The 20,679-nt window shown below is 26.7% G+C and overlaps 1 protein-coding gene across 2 annotated transcripts; it reads right to left on the minus strand.

The window, feature by feature from the left end:
- Positions 1-7,181: 7,181 nt before the first annotated feature.
- LOC122507492 (aminopeptidase N) lies at positions 7,182-19,516 on the minus strand. 2 transcript variants are annotated; one of them, XM_043620241.1, is made up of 15 exons: positions 19,360-19,516; positions 19,146-19,227; positions 16,989-17,251; positions 15,536-15,730; positions 14,461-14,616; positions 13,900-14,229; positions 13,256-13,406; positions 12,335-12,458; positions 11,635-11,713; positions 10,123-10,330; positions 9,353-9,584; positions 8,817-9,094; positions 8,514-8,713; positions 8,245-8,418; positions 7,182-7,828 (listed from the first exon to the last, which is right to left on the minus strand). In XM_043620241.1, the coding sequence occupies exons 2-15, from the start codon at positions 19,209-19,211 to the stop codon at positions 7,408-7,410; spliced, it is 2,877 nt and encodes a 958-aa protein (XP_043476176.1). In that variant the 5' UTR covers positions 19,212-19,227; positions 19,360-19,516; the 3' UTR covers positions 7,182-7,407. The 2 variants fall into 2 exon arrangements, with proteins under 2 accessions (XP_043476176.1, XP_043476175.1); XM_043620240.1 differs by having other exon boundaries at positions 16,989-17,254.
- Positions 19,517-20,679: the final 1,163 nt, after the last annotated feature.

Genomic DNA, 20,679 nt, shown 5'->3' on the forward strand with positions numbered 1-20,679 from the left:
TATCTCTCATGCACAAAAATGTCGCTTTCTGATACCCGTGTAGAAATTTACCGTGGAAAAGTATAAGAAACTGTCTAGTTGCGCTAGATTCAATCTAGCAACTAGATGAGAAAAATGGACAGGATTGAACGAGAGATGTGACGCTAGCAACGTCAAGATTTTGTACAGTTATTTTGTCTAGTCCTTGTCTAGTGAAACAAATCATTCCTAGCCAGTTCCTGGATATTAAAATAAGCAGTTTCTACATACTGGGAATAATTGTTAGGTTTATAAATAATAAAAGAATATTTTTCAACTTTACTCTTATGTTTGTTTAACTTTTAAACAAACAAAAGAGTAATACAAAAGTATTACAAATATTACAAATATCGCGCACGCGATACTTTTACGTTACGCCGACGCGGCTTGGGCTCGGCTTGGCTCGGAAATTCGAGCTTTTTGCACATCACTAAAATTTATACATCGTAACTTAAAGAATAATATTTTAAAATGTAATTTTTTATTTTATATCATGATATTTATTTCTTTTTTGAACTTTTAGAAAAAAAATTTTACTTTTGACTAGCCTTCTGGAACTAAACACCTTAAGGTCAAAATTTAAAAATAAACCTTATTTTTTTAAAAAAGGATAATATTTTACAAATTTATTATTTTTATGTAGAACATCAATTTTCCAAAGTATCACGCCAATCCCAAGACTTTCAATTTTTGACTGGGACGTTAGAGAAATAACGCCCCATGTGTGTGTGTAAACATTACATTTTTAAAAATATCTCGAAATTATGAAGAGCTTTAGGGATGAATTTTTTGAAACTGTAGGTCTCACGTGCGGACATAATATGAGAGTATTTTTAGTCCGATTCATAGAGTTTAACTATATTTTTTTTTATTTTTAATTTTTCAAAAAGTAGTTCAAAAAGTAGTTCAATGTATTTAAAAATACATTGATTGACCCAAGATTCAATCACTTTTACCATATTTATAAAAAGTTATTATTCATATATAATTATTATCATTATCTCTATGAGGAAGCAAAGTGTTAATGAAATTAGCACTAAAATTATAAGAAAAATATACAACTTGGCAGCAGTTTTTTCATATACTTACGTCTTCCAAACTTTTCTAAAAAATAAAAAATGAATTACCAATTATCATGCTTAAAATAGTGACTAGTTGCCTATAAGTTTAGGTTACACTTACCTTCTGTGCATCCATTTAAAAAAAGAAACAACGGATATAGGTACGTTAATAATTAAAGTTGTTTACAAAATATGCTATTTATATGTAGAATTTATTAGAATTAATCTTCATTGAGTACAATCTAAATATTTTTTATTTATTTACCATTTCTATAGCCCGCTGATAAATAAATTAAAAAAAGAAATGACGATTATTATGTTCAGAATACTAAAACAATTATAGCAACATTTTTAGAAAAATGAGTTTAAAATAAACAAATATATTTTTATTATTATCTATTTAAATTTCGCTTTGTGAAAAGTCGCTACTACCTTACATTAAAATATTTGTATTTTTATTAATTTTTTAACTTTAAAGTGCAGTGTAAAGACTTTTTCAGTATTCTAATTACTGTAAAGTCAATATATCACATAATTTTTAAATATTGACAAATGAATTAGTAATAGGATTCTTTAATCAGGTTAAACTTACATATAATTCAGTATTCTGTACAAGAAATAAAAGTGAAATGTATTTTAATGCAATTTTTGTGCCTATAGGATAGAAAATATTTAATTTATTTGATTTATTCCTTTTTTACAATTGTCAATACCTGTGTTTCATTAACTGTTTCCGTCTGAAAAATAAAATGGGCGTTTATTATCTAAAGTTACACATCCTTGCTACATATTTGGATTTTTTTTAATGTAGAGTCACACAGTTTTTAAATATTGATGAATAACTCAATAATTTACATTTTTAGTTAGGCTGCACTTACTTTTCTTTGCAACTTCTAAAAGAAGGAAAAAACAAATAAATATTAATTGTTAAGATGAGAACGAAAAGTTTCCAATATGTTAATTATATGTCACATTTAATGAATGTTTTCCTCATTTAATCCGATATAGATGTTTCTAATTCTACATATACTTACATTTTCCAACTTTTTCTGAAAAATTAAAAAAAGAGATATTAATTATTAGGTTTAAAATAACAAATGTAAAAATTATGCCTATAATAACATATATGCAATTTTGCTTTACACTAATGATTTTTAAACTATGATTAGTCACTAGTTGTCACAAGTTTAAGGTAAACTGCTTAATTTTTAGTAACTTTATAAGCTCTGAACAGTATGCATAGCTGCATATCGTAGAGTATTTAAATATAGATAAAATAATATTTATTTTTTAATTAAATTACACTTACTATATAAATATCATACTAGAAAAGAAGAAACATAGAAAGTAGGTATGTTAATTTCTAAGATAAAAATTAAAAGTTATTATAAACTATTATAATTCTATGTAAAGTTTATTAAAAATAATCTTCATTTAATACGGTATGAATATTTTTATTTGTTCATCTACTTACTTTAGACAAAAGATTCTGAAAAGTAAATTAAAAACAAATAAACATTTTTGACATGATCTTTAAATCTTTGAAAAATTATATTAAACAAATTTTTTGTCATAATTGACTTATGAGAAAAAAAATTATAAAAATGAATTGAGCATTTTTATTTTATAATTATATTAGTCTTACGTTTATATTATCAATCTATGAAGGGAAAAACAAAATAATAATATGTTAGTTACTGTTTTTAAGAAACGAAATAGTCGTCCAGAGTATTTAAATTCCTTTTATTTTATTTTTTTATTTTTATTTCCTTTTTTTATTTTTATTTTTTTTAATATTCATTTTTGAATGATTATAATTATTGAAAAAAGGTATTGTAATTAATTTAAAGTATTTTTTTTATAATAATATTTTTTATGTAGTTTATTTTTTCAGTTAAAATAGTATACATAGTTTTAAAATAAGAAATAATTTTATAAAACACAAATATATATTGTTGTATTAAAAATATTTACAGTCGTGTCTGCGTAAGAAGGTATTATAAAAATGCATTTGACAGTCAAAATTAGAATTAAAAAATGATTCATTTTCACTTGTATTTAGCAACGACTTTGAATATTGTACAATACGAAAAATCCACGAAACTCTGCTTTATAATACTAAAGAATTTTATGTTTTTTTAATCTACCTCTAAAAACAATATTTAAAACAAATTTCTTCTTGAAAAAGTGAAAAATCTCCATGATAAGAATAAACATAATTTTCAAATTGTTTTATGAATATTTGATTAGAATTAAACTATCTATTTGTCAATTATTTAATTTTTTATTGCAGCATAATAATTATTTCAAAGTTATAAGACAAATTTTGAAAAAAAAAATTTTCTAAAAATGAAAATAGTTATTAATTTTTATTTCCGGAATCATTGATATAGATTATGAGAGAAATAATTTCAGATATTTATCAAATTTAAATTCTAATTTTTGTTGAAATATTTAAAAAATATTTTAAATTTATAGTATCCTTCAAGAAATTATGTAATATATTTTTGAAAAAAATTCTATTTTGTTAAAATATTTTTAAAAAATTTCAATTTATTGTATCTATCTAAATTCTATTTCAAATTTTATTTGGTTATTTTTAAAGTTTTAAAACAATTAAATATATCTTGAACATTGGCATGCGGAAATATGTGATTTTCAAATAAAAAGTGATACGTAAACTTTTATACTTGTGTAATGAAAAAACTTTAGTATTAAACTTCTTGATTTCGGCTTATCTTTAAGGTTTTTGTATTATGAAAAAATTTGTATTTTTTTATTTCTTTTGTTAAAAAAATTATTAATGTATTTTATACACTAAGAGAAAATTATATTAAGTTTTGTAAAAGTATTTCACAATTGAAGGAAAAAATACGACAAAGCGAAATTTTGATATAAAAAATACTAAAATTTGAAAAAAAACTTATATTACCTCCCTTGTTCCATACTTTGCTTTATACAACAAAGGCGTATTATGGTTACTCTATGCTACCTGTACCGGTGCATGCTAAGTTCTCCCGCCATATAACTCAGCTGGTCAATAAAGTAACCATTATTGCCATAGGGATATAAAGGGTACTTTATTGACCTGTGAGCGGTCAATAATATACCCTGTTACATCCCGAGCAGAAGGTAATTTTATAGGTTAGGTTATAGAATTTTTGAGGAATGGTAGGCTGATTATGGTCAAGTTGGTAAAGCTTGACCTTTATTTTTAAGTAGGATCGTTTGTACTTGTCAAAACTATGGGTTTTGCGTTAACAACACAATAAATATTCCCTTTTAACAATTTTATTCAATATTCAAATGTAATGTTTACAAAGTTGTTACATAAATGTTACTTACTGTTATTACAGATTAGTCGTAGGATACAGGTTATAGCGCTGGTCGGTTTAACTTTGGTTTTCAAGATGTTGTTTCAATTGAATGAAACTAAGAAAGTTTGTTATGTTACACTTATGTAACTTTCACAACTTTAGGGTTTTTGCGTTTGTTTCAAGAGCTAGTACTGCTTCTAAGTGTTACTTATCGTCACTTGCACCTATTACGGAAAGAAACTTTTCTAAGTGTGAGAAAAGCAACTTGCACAATAATCGAGTACAACGCGGACTGAATTGCCGATTAAAGAAGGAATACAATAATTTTTGTATAACTGAAGGGTCGCTCTACAATGACTACTGGTCTATAAAACCGCATCGGAACATTTGACAATTTTTGTTGAAAAAGCTTTGGTTTATATAATAATGAATTATTAAAAAGTGGGAGAGTTTATAGACAATTATGGCGATAAAGTGTGTTACCTTCTTGGAATTTACATTTGCTCGTCTTAGACCTATTTATAGCTTGATTTTGAGAAGAATGCAGTTCTGCGAAAATTGACCTGAATTCTTACCTCAATTGTGAAAAAAGTGAAGCTAGAGTTACAAGCAGTGATTCACGCAGCTCGGGTTACAAAAGTAGGTCATAGCAAGCGCACTTGAGCTTACGTGAGTCACTCTTTGACTCAACGCATTGTTTCTTATTTTTGACAATTTCTATCTCTGGTTTTGTTTTTTAATCATTATTCTAATATGTAGGACGAAGTATAGAATTTCAATTATAACTTCTATCTCATTTATTGTATTTTTACGCCTTTTAACACGGGTATTATGTGTTGAATAGAAGATAGTGAAGTTACATTACAGATATTCCTTTATAATTAAAACAAAAATGTATCTGGGATGTAACATACCCTTTATCTCCCTAGGGATATAATGGTTTCTTTATTGACTGCTGGGTTATAAGGGGGAACTTAGTACGCGCCTGTACATGTAGATAAAGTGACCATAATACGCCTGAGTTGTATAAACGTTATTAAATCCTTCGTCCAAATAAAAAATCAAATTTTGAAGTGCATTTATTTCCGAGAAAAAAATGTCAGAATCACATGTTGTGTAAAACCCTCGACAATTGCTACAGTCGTTATAAGATTAGTAGATAAATTTATTGTTCTGTTTTGCAACACAATCTGTTATTTAATTTTTTTTACTTCAATCTTTGAATTTGTGTATTTAAGAGTAGATTTTGGATTTTAAAAAAACAGAGGGTGATGGAACAATCTGTTATTTAATTTTTTTACTTTAAACTTTGAATTTGTACATTTAAGGGTAGTTTTTGCGATTTTAATAATATAGAGGGTGATGGAGCAATTCTGACCTCATATTCGTTTTCAGTGGGCAAAAATACTATAAGACATCTAGGTCTGGTTCAATAAACAGACCACTTTTATTTTTTTGTGTGCCTGTGTTTTAAATAAAATAATACTAAAATATTTGTTATTTTTATTTTTATTTCATTAAATCATGTACAATGGTGCGACATATCATTTAAATCGTATTTTTATAAACTTTTAAGAAATAAAAGTATATATTATTTTGTACATTTACATCATCATAATATTGTCTGGTAAAAGTCCTGTTAAAAATTTATTTAGAATTTCAAATTTAGTCAAAAACATTGAATTCATCCAAACGTGAAAATGCAAAATTCACTTAGAGAAAAAGTTAAATCCACAAAACATTGATCAACTATAAAATATGTCAAAATTACGAACCCTGAAATTATTTAAGAAGTTACATTTTAATAAATAGTAAATGCCCAGTTGGTAAGATTTCAAAAAAGGGACCCATGGAGATTTTACAGAAATTCATGTAAAAATTTGTTTCATAAATCTGTCTGAATAATCTAGAAGTAACTTTCCTTGTAATTTTTCCAAATAGGTTCGTCGGATATTTTAAATGTAATGCAGAACATGGCTAATGGTTGTAGTATTTCATAATTTATTTAATGGTAATCATTCATTTAAATGTTAATTAAGATACACGGAGCTAAAATGAAATGCGTATGAATTATTAATAAATATAAATAATAACAAATTTATATTTTAGTTTAAAAGTTTGAACGACTGTCAAAAAAATTAATAAGCTGATTAATAAAATTTAAAACTCCCAAAAGAACAATTTTAATGAACTAGTGAAATTAATGTTTAATACATAAAATTACTTTCTCTACTTAAGGTCAGTTTAGATTTCATAAATAGTTTATATTTATCCTATAGAGACGTATAAATATATTATAAATTTAAAATTAACTTTATGTTTTGAGAAAATTATGAACATTAAAATTGAAAAAGAATGTTTAGTTTGAAAATTCAAATCAATCTTTTAAAATTGGATATTGTGAATTCTAAAAATTTTTAATTAATTTTATTTAAAGCGTCTATACTTTATACACTTTAAATATAAATATGAGTAAAATACAATTTACTAAAGTATTATATTATTTGTTAAATTAATAATTGTACATTCTTTAACTGTTACTATGAGTAAAATTTCACTGATTTTAGAACCAAAATGACTTTATGTAAGTGGCATTCTATAATCTATATGATATTTTTCCCTGCATGTAAATCATTAACGTCCAAGATATGGTGAATCTTTTTTAGATAGGAATGGTTTATTTTGAGGAAATGTAGAATTCTGTGTCAATGTAAACAATAAGATAATTATCTGAACATTACGCAGTCACGTTTCTTTTTCTCAGGGTAAATGAATTCATATTTTGTTGTTTTATCAAAAATAGAATTATTTATATAAAATTACTAATTTAAAATAGATAAGGCAAGAATACATTTTTTTAATATTGTTTCGTTTCATTTGTAATTTACATAAAACTTACTTAATTTTCTTTGCATTGTATAATATCGTTCTTACCATAAGTAAAATTAATTTTGAGATTTTTTCAATTAAAAATCATAAATATTTCAGCCAGCCAAGTTAGTTAATAATTGTTAACTAGCAGTACTATTCACGCTACTTTGTTCAAGATCTTCTTTAGTTACTTTTGTATCTAGCCATGCATTAATAACGGGAAAATTCTTTTCACTCCATTGTGTCTCCCTCTTGATATTTTCGAGGGCTTCTTCAATAATAGTTTGAACATTTTTGAATTCTTCCTGTTTACTAGCATACAACTCAGATACTTTGTCGTATCCTTCTTGAGTGTTAAATGATGAAATTGCAGTATTTATAATTCGATTCCACAGATTTGGATAGGCAGTAAATCTTATCTTTACCACATCCCAATGATCTGCTAAGAAATTAAACAATGTCGTATACCCAGTGGCACTTCCTGTTAAAGTACTTGCTATCAAGTGAATATCCGATGTAGAAAAGTTGGGATTTTGTTCAATAATTGTTACATTTAGCAATCTGCAATAAAAGAAATTTATTTATGGTGAAAATTATAAACCTCCTAGTAGTCACTGTGACATATTGGATGTCTTCAGAACAAATGTAGGACATCCTTAGATCGCCTATTTGCATTCGAAGGGCGTCTTCAGGATGTCCTAAAGATATTTTATGCCTCAGACTCTACAGGGTTTATAAATGAATATTTCTCATAAAGAAAAAATTGACTTGCAAGGGAGTTCCGCATTAGTGCTGTTTTATAATTTCTAGTGCTTTAGAGCTACAAACACTTTTCAGTAGGAAAATATTCAATTGGTAAAACCTTGTTTTGAAATGGTCAAGTTTAAGTCGTAATTCGTTTTGTATTGTCAAGCATTAATTCACGCACTCGAGGATTTAATAAATATAATCATAATTATTTCTGTTTTGAATATTACCTTTTTATTTTATATTCATCTTTTGGGCATCCTGCTAAAGTTTTTAAAAGATAAGTTCTTTCGCTCTGCTTTCTTTCATTGTTTTGTGGAAAATTAATAACTCGCTGGAGACCGAATTCCCATTCTTCTTCTGTACCCCATTTAAAAACCGGGCAGAGGAATTCATTCGCTACTCTGAAAAAAAGTAAAATTAACAAAATTATTTAGAATACTGATATTTACCTACTTAGTGTGGAATAAAATTAAAAAAATAAACAAGAGACACTAACGGATTTCCTTTATCAGGTTCTTCATCAGTGAGCCATTTTTTGAACTGTTTTCTGGCTTCCAGAATACAAGGTTCATAGCCAGCACGACATAAGAAGATTTTTGATAAGCCCCTCATGTGTGTTTTCCAAGAAGGTTCATCAGGTTGTTCACTGCTGCATAATTCTGTGTATAGAGGTTTCAATAGACTGCGAATATAAGCCTGCAGAGGAAAATAAATAATTGTTTGTTAATTACAAGTGTATGAATATTTAAATGTATATCTAATAGATATAAGAAACATTTTACTAAGAAATAATAAATACCTGAAATTTAATGTATATTTCAGATCCATGAATTCTTCGTCCAATGTGATCTATCATGGTAAAAACTGGCTCCCAAACAACATGATTTCTTTCATTTTTTAAAAATAGTGTCATGTTCAGTGCAATATCGAAGCAAAGTTCGTTAGCATATGCAAGATTCCAGGAGTCGTGAAACAGTTTTGCTCTAGTTAAAGGAGGAATTCGTTCACGTCCAGGTCCTTGAAGAAACTCTGATAACCTTCTCCAATTCAGAGAATCGTAATTAACTGGAAAAGGACCTGTAATAAAACCAACAAAAATGTTTTGCATTATTTGATATTATATACACATTTGTCAGATAACTCATGAATTTTCGCCTGTCTATTTTAACTAACAAACTTTTTAAAAACTAAGACATCGGTCTTGTTCTCATGATTATTACATAATAGTTCGGTGTAACTTATGAACAATAATAACAAAATTCGCTTTATATTATTGACTAGGACGTTTAATATTGAATGCCTTTTTATAAACAATATTTGTTATTATTTACGTACCAATTTCTTCTGGATTAGCTATAATAAAGCTGTTGGTGGAAACAAAATCGTTCATTGTTATATTTACTCCCTTCTTATTACGCTTTACGGCTTCATCAGAAAGCAACCATACTGTAGGTTTTGTGTTACTTAAATTTAATCGCTCTTGAGAAATTATTACTAATGGAATGTACCATGTTAATCCATTTTCATAACTTGTAAATTTTGAAGGACCTTCTCTGTGATAACGTTTCTGAAAATTTTTACTTTTATAAATTAAACTTCATAAACATGTTAATTACCAAGTTTATTAAGAGCAATCATTTGTAAGGCATAGGGCCGTATTGTAAGACACTTTCTTGATTAATGATTCTGTTTTGCTTCATTTATTAATTAATTAAAAATTTATCATTTTTGATTTTTGAAATTATTTTTTTTAAGTCAAGGATTGTTAAAAATTAGTAATATATATGTAGTAAATATTTTAAAGAAGAAAAAATAAAGTGAATTTGAATCAAAATCAATTAAAATACAAATTTCTATTAATATATGTTGTAATAAATTTTGTATTCTCAAAGTTGAAAGTATCAGAAAATCACCCAAATTACGATTTTTTAAAAATTTTTAACTTAGTATGTGATAGTTAATGTGTTTAAATGAAACATCTAATTTGTGATTATTTTTATTAAAAATCACGAGTTACTCTTAATATCAATGTGAAAATCAAAACGTGAGAATTGAATGAGCGAGAGAAACAATACTATTCGTTGTAGAAATATTTTGCTATTTACCTGTGTAATGTTGATAGTTCCGGTGTCGTAATCGCGTTTGACCGTGACAAGTGGCAATCTGTCGTGATCTATCCAAGGGTCTGCAACTTGGCTTAGGGTTGTGCCTGCTGGAAGATAACCAGTTTTATTTGCCACTTCGTTCATTGCCTTATAGAAATCTGAGTACAAATAAGTCCTTGGTCCCACATTATCATTCATTGTAGGTATCCTGAGAAGCATAATATACTAACCTATTAAACAATTTTTATTTTACATTTAAATAACATTACAGAAAAAACCTTGATTCATTTTTACTGTATATCGAAACAATGGTTAATTAGTCTACAAGCTTGATGGAAATAACAAATGTCTTTATAATTCTAAGCACATTAGCTTATTGCCTTAATTTATATACTGAGTAAGCTTATAGTAAGCTTTTGTGCTAGGAAAAAGGACACTTTGGTTTTTGTAAATATTAAGTGACAAACATTTTTAAAACACTTAAAACAAATTTTTCATAACGCGGTGCTAAAAAGGGCACTTTTTTGCACCTTGTTATGAAAAATATCGTTCGTAACTAGTGCTAGCAGTTGCCAATTTTTGAACAAAGCGCAGCTTCGCCTACAGTTTGTTCCAAAAAAAAGTGCTCGTTTAAAAATTGGCAACTGCTCGCACTCGTTACAAAATATACTATTTTTAAGCATAACTCTGGATTTATAAATTTCTTTCCGTTTAAAAAGTAACCATTTTGTCATATTGGACTTGTTTTTTACCCTCAGTGTATACATTATAAAATTGAAACGTTTTGTATACTCTGTATTACCATAACGCAGCAACTTTGATCGACTGTATATAGGGATGAAATTTATTAATTAAAAAAGTTTTTATTTTTATCGATCTGAAGTTTTCTTTAGAGTGTGATATCTGTGTTCCATTTTGGAATTTTTTTTTACTAAAAGTTATACTTAAGAATATAAGCAGTGTTTAAAAAAAATTTGAAGTACTGTAATTTTGTCAAAACAAAAAAGAAAATCAGTTATTGGGAGGTTTTTGGAAGGTTAAAAGTTTAACTTTAAGTTAGCGTCAGCCGTTTTTAAATCTATTCGAAAAAATATGTTTTTTGAGTTAGAAAATAGGTGTTTTTTGCAGCAGCGAGAAAAATGTCAGCAATCTTATTCAATACATATCTTATAACTTTTTTAAAAACATAGAAAACATTTACTATGGATAAAATTGATTAGTAGAATATAATTAAACAAACCAACATTGCTTAAATAAATTTTTTGTATCATTAAATTAATGTATATTTGGATTATTTTTTGGACCGGCTCCATAAGTAGACCACTTTTCTGATTTTTATATAACCAAAGGCAAAATATGTTCAAATAAATAAATAATAAAATAATAAATAAATATGTTTTAACAATTATCTAACATAGCAAAAACTTAAATGTTCTACTATTTGGGTATTGTATTAGAAAAATATAAAATAATAAAGTTCGAATTCACTTTTAAAAAATGTAGAAAACTTACTTCTCAATAAAACTTCGTATTCCGGTCCTAAAATTTTCCTTTCCAAGAGTGTAATTGAACATTCTGAATAATAATTCGTCTGAAAACAAAGTAAATTTTTAAAGCATTGAATACAATTTTATACTAACTTTGTAACCCGCATAGCACCGAAACTTTTCTAAAAATGTAGTAAAGATTTACTTGCAAACTTCGGAGTATTTACTTGCAAAGTTTAGAGAAAATTCTGTAAAAATTTATATCCCACTTCAATAAATGTTTCGCTTAAAGTTGACAGAAAATTTTAATTAAATTTTCTTGAAAGTTTTGGTGCTTAGTGTTGACTTAAAATCATTTAAAAATAAGTTTTAAAAAAATTTAATGTTACAAAATAATCGAATCAGTTGGTACAAAAACAGCACAATTGTATGAATGTAAATTTTTGAGAAATCAATGACAACTGTTTCTCTCGTAAATGTTTGAATTAGCTATACATTATATTCTATTAACCTGTAATTTTAAAAATTTCTTAAGAGAGTGTCAAACTTGAGCCAGCTGTTACATAGAATTTTTTATAGAAAAGTCAAATCGACTTTAACATTTTCTTAAAAAAATTTTATAAACTCAAAATTCTTCCATCATGTTTGATCTGCTATTTTGAATTTCTAAAATTATGGTTTATAAAGTAGTTAAGAATAAAAATAGATACGGTTCATATACTTACATTTGGCACACTTTGAGTCCTTTACAATGCCAAATCCACTGCTACGAACACTTTTACCATATCCATAATAGAGAGAGTATAAAACGGTCATTGGCCATTTTCCTTCCAGTTCATCTGGATTAAGCTGAAAGAAGAATATATGTTTTCTTACCTCTCACAAAGTATTTTATATAAATAAGTGTAGTGATTCCAAAAATTTTTGATCATCTTAACAATTTTGATATGTTTTTACTTCCTATTTTCTATTGTTATTTCTTTGGTTCCTACCCTCTGGGCACGGAAACATCTTTTTTCTAGAAACGTTCCTAAAACGTTAGTAGAACGTTTCATGACCTCCACATATCTTAAAAACGTTTTATTTCCTAAAAATGTTTTTAGAACATTGTACGTTCTTAAGCCGTTATCTAGTGGACATGAAACGTTCCAAAAACGTTTTAGGAACGTTTCTAGAACAAAGACGTTTCCGTGCCCAGAGGGTATGTGGTTTCTAAACTGTTTTAAATGGATGTAACTCATTAACGTCTAAAATGTAAAAAATTCTAGTTCATTTTCAATCTACGTTTTTATGAAAAACGAAAATTAAAAAGTATGGCATATAAATGCATATCTAAATTAAAACCATAGTTACTATTCATAAAAACACAATTTAATCAAAAATTATTTTTGAATCTCATCGGAATCACTTCTACTATTTATTTAGATCAAGTGGTATTTATATTTTAATACAACATTGAAATTAATCATAACTCTGAATCAAGGCGATGGAAGAAATAATTTTTAATGTTTATATAGTATTTTTTTAATTCTTTTGTTTCTGAAGAAGATAGCTGTTCTGTTGAAACGTTAAAAATAAATAAAATGTTGTTTTTATTTTTTCAATCACTTTCATTCACAGTTACAATTTCTCTTAAATTTTCTTACATCCATTGTTGTCATTGATGCCAAGAAAGAACTGAAAGCTTTTCCCATTAGTGCATCAGTTGAACGAATTGATGTACTATACTGGCCAATCCATTGGTGTATTATTTCATAGGCTGTATTCCATATTAAAGGACTACTGATATCAGTTTCTCTGAAAAAACAACACATTTTCTTTGACAAGAAAACTATTTGCAATTCAAGTACATGTTCAGTCACATATTAGTTCAACAATAATTAAGTTCACGTTAATTTCAATGTTCATTTATATATAAGTGTAAAAACATGTAAAAAATTAAGAGGCTGCACATTACTTTTCTTTTTAATAATACTAGAGCAAATTATGCGCGCCCATTCCATTTCTTCTTTAACTATACACTTCTATGCTATGAATAAAATTTTATACTAATACCACAGCATAGTGAAATATCAGTTAAAATGGGATATCGGATTATAAAATAAAAAAAATAAATAATAAATTATTTAATATAATTGTAACACCTAAAATCTTTTTAGTTAATAACTAAAAGCAAATAAATTGGGACTACTTTTCATCGAAACCTATTATTTTTAGAAAGTCTGCCATTTAGCAGACAAAATGTAATAAATGTTCTTAAATTTCAATATTAATACAAAAGAATACTTACTTGAAGAACATTAATCCCCAATTATCTGCAGCTTTAGCAGCATCATATTTAGGCATTGCAACAACATCTAATTTTGGCAAACCGATTGTACTTTTAAAATAGGTTTGCAAATAATTTACAATTCTGACAATTTTATCTGGAACCTGTTTCAGAGTTTCCATGTAGCCTTTTCTTCCCCAGACACGAATTTCAAAGTTATTTTTAGTTATTTGGTCTATGCTTTCTATGGGACGTACGCTCTCAAAATCAGCTATAACGAACGCTAACTGACTGGTTTGCATTTCAGGTGATTGAGCAAATTGCGTGCACGTTAGATCCGGCTCTCCAGGTCTTAAAAGCAAAACATAAAAAAAAGTTAATTACCAAAGTTTTAGAATTGTAAATTTTTTTACAAATTCTCCTATATCATAAGAATCGTGACTTTCGAAGTTTGGTATTAATGATTAGGTATCATGAATGGCTGAGTTTATATGATATGACTGATGAAATTGTAGGGCTCATATATAATATTCTCAAAAAATTTTATAAATTAGTCATTTATTGAAAATTGAATAAACTTACACGTCAGTAGTCCTTTCTGCAGGCATATTGGATAATGCAGTCATATTTTTTGGATGTATTAGGCTAAGCTGATAGCTAGCTTTAAACGTAAATCCATCAAATGATGGGTAAACTTTTCGAGCATTATCTCGTTTTAGATATGTTGCTAATAATGTGCTGAAAATTTAATTAAAATAATTAGATTAATCAGTTTAGAGTAAGAAACAAACAAATATTTGTAACTATAGTTTTTTGAAACAGTTTAGTTAAATTGTTTGATAAAAAATGTATTAAAAATTCAAACTTAAATTGTCCTTCTCCCTTACACTCATGTAACGCTCATTGCCCCGTTTACCCACAGGCAAACAGCTAACAAACTGTGAGTGTACCTTAATAAAGTCAAACTCAGCGAAAGAAGAACAAAGGGGTAATGGAGAAGGAAATATCCTAATCCGGTACACCAGATATTGAGCGACTCAGCGCCCACCCAACCAAGGGCAATAAATTGTAACGAACTTTTTGGAATATATACATTTTAATCAGTAATGTTAAATGCACATAAAACAAAGATTTGTGTATTTATTTATTTCTCTATAGAAAATGTTTTAACTTTAAATATTTAATACCTAAAATTTGTATTCGTTACAATAATCTACATATACATGTACGTTATAGGAACGTCCAATGGACATCTGGAGTACATCCTAGAGATATCACTGCAAAAATAGGTGTTTTTTCGATATCTTAAAATAAGATGTAAGATGAAAAACAGATATCCGACATCTTAAAATAAAATGTTTTCTAAAGTATCTAACTGATATCTAAGATGCTTTATACGTTTTAGCACAGATTAAAATATTTCTTCCATTTTAGAAAAGTAAGATACTTCTTTAAGATTTTTAAAGTATCTTAAAGAGACTGATTTATAATCGATAATTAAAAGCTACCTTAAATGATGAATATTAAATGTTTTATCAAACATATAAATTGGGAGTAATGAATATAAAAATTTAACTATGAAATAGATTGGATGTACTGTTAAAGTAATTAGGATGTTAATAAAATTAAAAACTGAATATGACAATAAATATCTTACTGATTTTTTCCATCGCTGTCAATATAGTCATTTCTGAAAAGTCCTCCAGTATTACTAGTTGACATATTTCCATAGTAAGTAATGTCTATTTCACAATTCGCTCCTGCTTTTAAAGAATCATTAAAGTTAATTGTGTACCATGAAATTCTTGGTCCTTTGCCCATCTGCACTACTGATACTGTAGAAATCTCCTCTCTTTAAAATAATTTGAAACATATTTAAATTTCTTCTATAAACAATAAAAGTTAGATAATATAATCAAAACTACAGCTCTAATGATGAGAATAACGAATAAGATATAATTAAGAGTACAATATGGGTTTGCGAATTGAAAATAAAAAATTGTAAGTTTGATAAAAAAACAAAATCATTCCTAATGAAATAATTATTTAATAGGTTGTGGACACCCTGCAAAATTGTAATACAAATTAAATGCGTCAAATCCGACGAATGTATATTTTGTGTTATCGACGGACGTAATATTTGCACGAATACCAAATCTATCAGAACCGTCTGCTTCGTTTCGGGTGCAAATTTGTTTTTGCATGTGTAAATCTTCAAAAAACAATTTTAAACATTTTTAAAAGTGCCACAAAACGAAGCGAATCAAGAAGCGAGAAGTTGTGTGCAATGAATATTCACACAGTAAATTTATAATATTTTGTTATTCTACATCCAGTATCACCACAATGTTCACAATCAAACTTTTTCATATCGTTTGAATGCGGTTGTAAAATTTGGTTATAGACACTCAAATTGGTTTAGTTCTGTTTATCTCTTTTCTTTTGACAATTAGCAAAATAATGTCGTTAATGTCGATATATTTAATTTGTCATAACTTAGTGGTGACTTTAAAAAAATTGAAAGTATACCAAAATGCGTACCAGTTATTGGACATACAAATATTGTAAAAATGCTGAAGAAAGATATGAAAATATCTGCTCAAGTTCCGGAAGCTTTTGAAATAAATAAATTTTTTCTACATCTACTGTGAGTTTAGTTTATTTTTTCCCATTTTGCTTCTTGTGGATTTATTAAAAAAGTAATAAAATAAACTAAAATTGTGAAAATGTATTATATAGAGAACTATCATAACAAATAATTACTAACTGGTATATGTAGAAAGCCAACATATTGTGGTAGGTTTCTCAGTTTCTTATATCTTGTCATCTAACTCAACAAAAGGTTGTCATAGTAAAGAATTTAGTTGATAGAGCAATAAAACTCTCGGATCAAAAATACCATGAAGAAAATTTAGTTTTACTTAAAAAGTTTCTTTTTTACAATTATTATCCTGAAGATTTTTGTGAATGAAAAATAGATTTAAAGAATTCAAATAAATAACAAGCCTAAAGTAAACAATAAAGATAGTGATTTTGCTTGGGATAAAGTTGCGGTTTTGCCTACTGAACCTGACAAGGGAAAAATAGTATCAAAATAGAGAAAATCTTACGGTGTTGAAAAATTGGCGCCCAATTTCGTGAACTTAACACTGGCGTGAACAATTTCAAGATCACGGTCAACATTAAGCACAATCTTCTCTGTTTGATGGACCCACGTCACGTTGATTCGTACTCTTCCCTTGAATTTCGTTTCATTTATGAAAGGCTGAATTTCTAAGTGATAATTTAGTGGTTTTGTGTCTCGTGGAAGTCTATTTTCCAATGGCTCTTCTATATCGTAAATATCAACACTGCGCTTCGATCTATGCCTTTCCTGCTTCAGTGCAAAAATAAATTAAATTTAGACTACAGATAATAATAATTGTTTTCAAACAGTTTAATTATTATTATCAAACTCTTTAATGAATTTTGTGAACAAGTTCACATTCATTACTATATTGAATTCAATGACTATTATTATATGTAGATTGTTGGAAGAGATCTTTTATATAAAAATGTAAATTCGATTTATTTATTATTTATTTATTAAAAATTAAAATTCGAATTTTAATACTTTTTTAAAATATTGATATTATCGAAAAAACTGTAAATTGTAAAAAGTAATGAGTAAATTGAAGTGAAAATTTGAACTTCGTATATTTGAAAGAAGAATTTAATAACGTTTGATAATTCAAATTCTTCTGAAATTAGTTAAATTTTTTTTGTATATATATTTAATTGCTTATTAAAAACAATGGATTTACAGAAGAATTTTAGTTAAAAACACTAAAAGAAATTGAATTTGAAATAAATTACAAATGATTGCAGATATTCAATTATTTTCAAAAAATTTAATAAAATTCTTGGCAAAATTTCAATTATTCACAAAAACTTTTCTCAATTCAATGATTTTTAATATTTACTATTTCAATAAAATTTTTCAAGAGAATTCAATTATTTATAAACAAATTTTAATAAAATTTCACGCAAACATTTAATTATTTTCAGAGATAATGAAACTCATAGTAGATTTTTAACTATTTTTAATAGAAGTTTTAAGGAATTCCAAGAAAAATGTATTTATTCTTAAAAATTTTATTGAAATTCATCAAAGAAATTTAATTATTTTAAAAAACTTTGCTATCATTTATTTATTAAAATTTATTTATTATTGTGAATACATTTTAAATCAAATTTTTTGAAAGAATTAAGTTATTTCTACAAATATTAATTAAATTCTTTGTAACAATTCAATTTTTTCAAAACAATAAATTTTTAAAAAATTCTTCGTAGAAATTTAATTTATTTGAAAAATTTGTCAAAATTCAATTATTTTCAATCTATAATATTTCAATAAAATTTCACAAAAGAATTCTATTATGTTCAAAAATTGACCAAAATTCTCGTCAAAATTTCAATTAATATCTTTATAAATAATAAAAATTTTTTCCGAAACTCGATTACTTTCATAAATTTTAATAAAATTCCTCGTGAAATTTCAATTATTTTCTAAAACTTTCCTCAATTCAATAATTTTTAATTACTTAAATCTTTAATAAAATTTCCCAGAAGAATTCATTTCAAAACATTTTCAAAAGTTATTTCTAAAAAATTGATTTAAAGATGAATTTTATTTAGAAATTTTAGAAATGAATAATTGAATCGAAATAATAAAAATAATTTTTGAAGAAGTTGCAGTAGCAATATTCTTATAATATAAAATAATGATTTTAGCAAGTTTTAATTATTACCATAAAACAAAGAAATTTTTATTTAAATTGTCAAAAATATAAAATTTTATGTATTTTTCTTGTTTTTTAACGAACTGTGCTATTCAATTAACTCAGGCATTAATAATTTCTAGATAGATTCGTGTGAACAGTTGAACTTGGCCAAAAAACTTTTCATTTTTAATGAGAATATAAAATTTTTACGGATTTTTAGGACAAAATCCGTCTACAAGTAATAATTTTAAAAAATCGGTAAATGATGTACGAACCCTTCGGGATTAAGAAGATAAGAGAATTTGTCGTACAAATTTTGGTTCGAAGAAAGTTTTCAAAACGATGATATACGAATTTCGACATGAAAGTTACTCGAAATCCAAATAAATTGGTAAGAAATTTTTTATAAAATTCGATCGAATGATTTTAACTCTTATTGTATAATTTATTATTAATAAAATTAATTTACTTTCAAAAGAATGGAAAATAAAATTCAGTACTTACATGGTAGAAAGCATCGCTTACAGCAAAGAAGAAAATAATAGACAGAATAAAGGCTGTCCGCCCCATTGTTATTAATTTTTACCTAAAATTCAATTTAATTATAATTTAAAACAATTACATGTAACTTGAGCTTATTTTATTATATAACAAACCGGAAATACACAATATACTCTTCGACTTGAATCACGTGATTGTTAATAAAACAATATCTCACCTAATAAATAGTAAAATATAAAATTCTTCACACTCTGTAAAAATCACCCGCGGTTGAACGAAGTTGTCCGCGAACTAGATGCCCTAACTTCTTCTTCCTGGATTTGTAACTCAAATGAGAAACAAGGGTCGGGAAAATAATACTTTGCCACGTGACATCCGCTCAACGAGAGCCAAATCACGGCTTCAAAACGCTTACCCACTTAGAAGTATTACGATAGCCTGAAGCAATGGGTCCTCCATTATTCAATTTCGGACTGCATATGTCACATATGACAAAAGGGGACTAATCTCAATGGCGAACGGAAGTACGTGCGAGATAAAGCCAACCACGTCAATGATCAATCCAGGAGTGTCAATGATAGGTGCTAGTGACTGTTCGTACCAGTAACGATATTAATATTAGAAAGAAATTTAATTTACCAAAACTAATCGACCCAAGAGTATTTACAGAGTCTTTTCAGTGGACGAAAAGTATGAAAATTTTTTTACGAAAATGTATGACACGTAAAAAATTTCATGTGTGCGTGGCGTTATATGTTATATGATGGTTATTGTTTTACAAAGAAATCTAGCAAGAACCCCAAAAGGATCTTTTACAAGAGAAATTTTATTTTTCCATAGTTTTTTTTATGACGAATCCGGATTGCGAATCCGATGTTACATTTTGAAAATTCCAAATGGCGGATCCAATATGATGGACAAAAAAAATAAAAAATCAATTTGATTAGCTTGATATTTGTTACCAGGGGGATTTTGGGGTCGCTGATAATTTGGCAAATTCGTTTTTCTATGTTAACTCAGCCAATAAATGAACAGTTAAGTCACTTTTGTTTTATTTGATTATATTAGACAGGAATATTCGTTGAACCAATCATACAATTAATGTGAAAGTGTATTTTATAGGATGCACTGTAAAAAGTCTTAAAAAAGATTAACTTTTTTAATTAATGAAGCCGAAAAAAACATTGTTAGTAGGTCTACTTTTACTAATCCAAAATTTCGAAAATTCATAACTCGAAAATTTGGGTAATTAAGGTAAGTCCGGGGGAGATGACCATACGGGAGGAATGGCCTATTCAAATATTTTACAGAATTTGTAAAAAAAAATATAACTTATGATTCGTTATTCTTTAACCTTTTGTGACTAATAATAATTGTAAACAATAATTTGTTGAAAAATAATAAAAATGTAAGTAGAATCCTTATTCATTTTATTTGCATGGTCCTAAAAGATTTGAGAAATTCAGATTTCTTATTGTTATATTTATATTTTTTGAGATAATTTTTAATTTTACATTTCATTGAGTAGAACATAACC

Source organism: Leptopilina heterotoma, unplaced genomic scaffold (assembly GCF_015476425.1).
Source record: "Leptopilina heterotoma isolate Lh14 unplaced genomic scaffold, ASM1547642v1 Lhet_47, whole genome shotgun sequence".
Lineage (NCBI taxonomy): Eukaryota > Metazoa > Arthropoda > Insecta > Hymenoptera > Figitidae > Leptopilina > Leptopilina heterotoma.

Bases quoted from the DNA above. Each gene is read 5' to 3' on its own strand.
- LOC122507492 (XM_043620240.1), bottom strand. From the start codon at position 19,211: ATGGGGCGGACAGCCTTTATTCTGTCTATTATTTTCTTCTTTGCTGTA. The intron at 17,255-19,145 runs GTAAGTACTGAA...TTTGCACTGAAG, and splicing joins TAAGCGATGCTTTCTACCAT to CAGGAAAGGCATAGATCGAA. The intron at 7,829-8,244 runs GTAATATTCAAA...CTTTTATTGCAG, and splicing joins GATGAATATAAAATAAAAAG to ATTGCTAAATGTAACAATTA.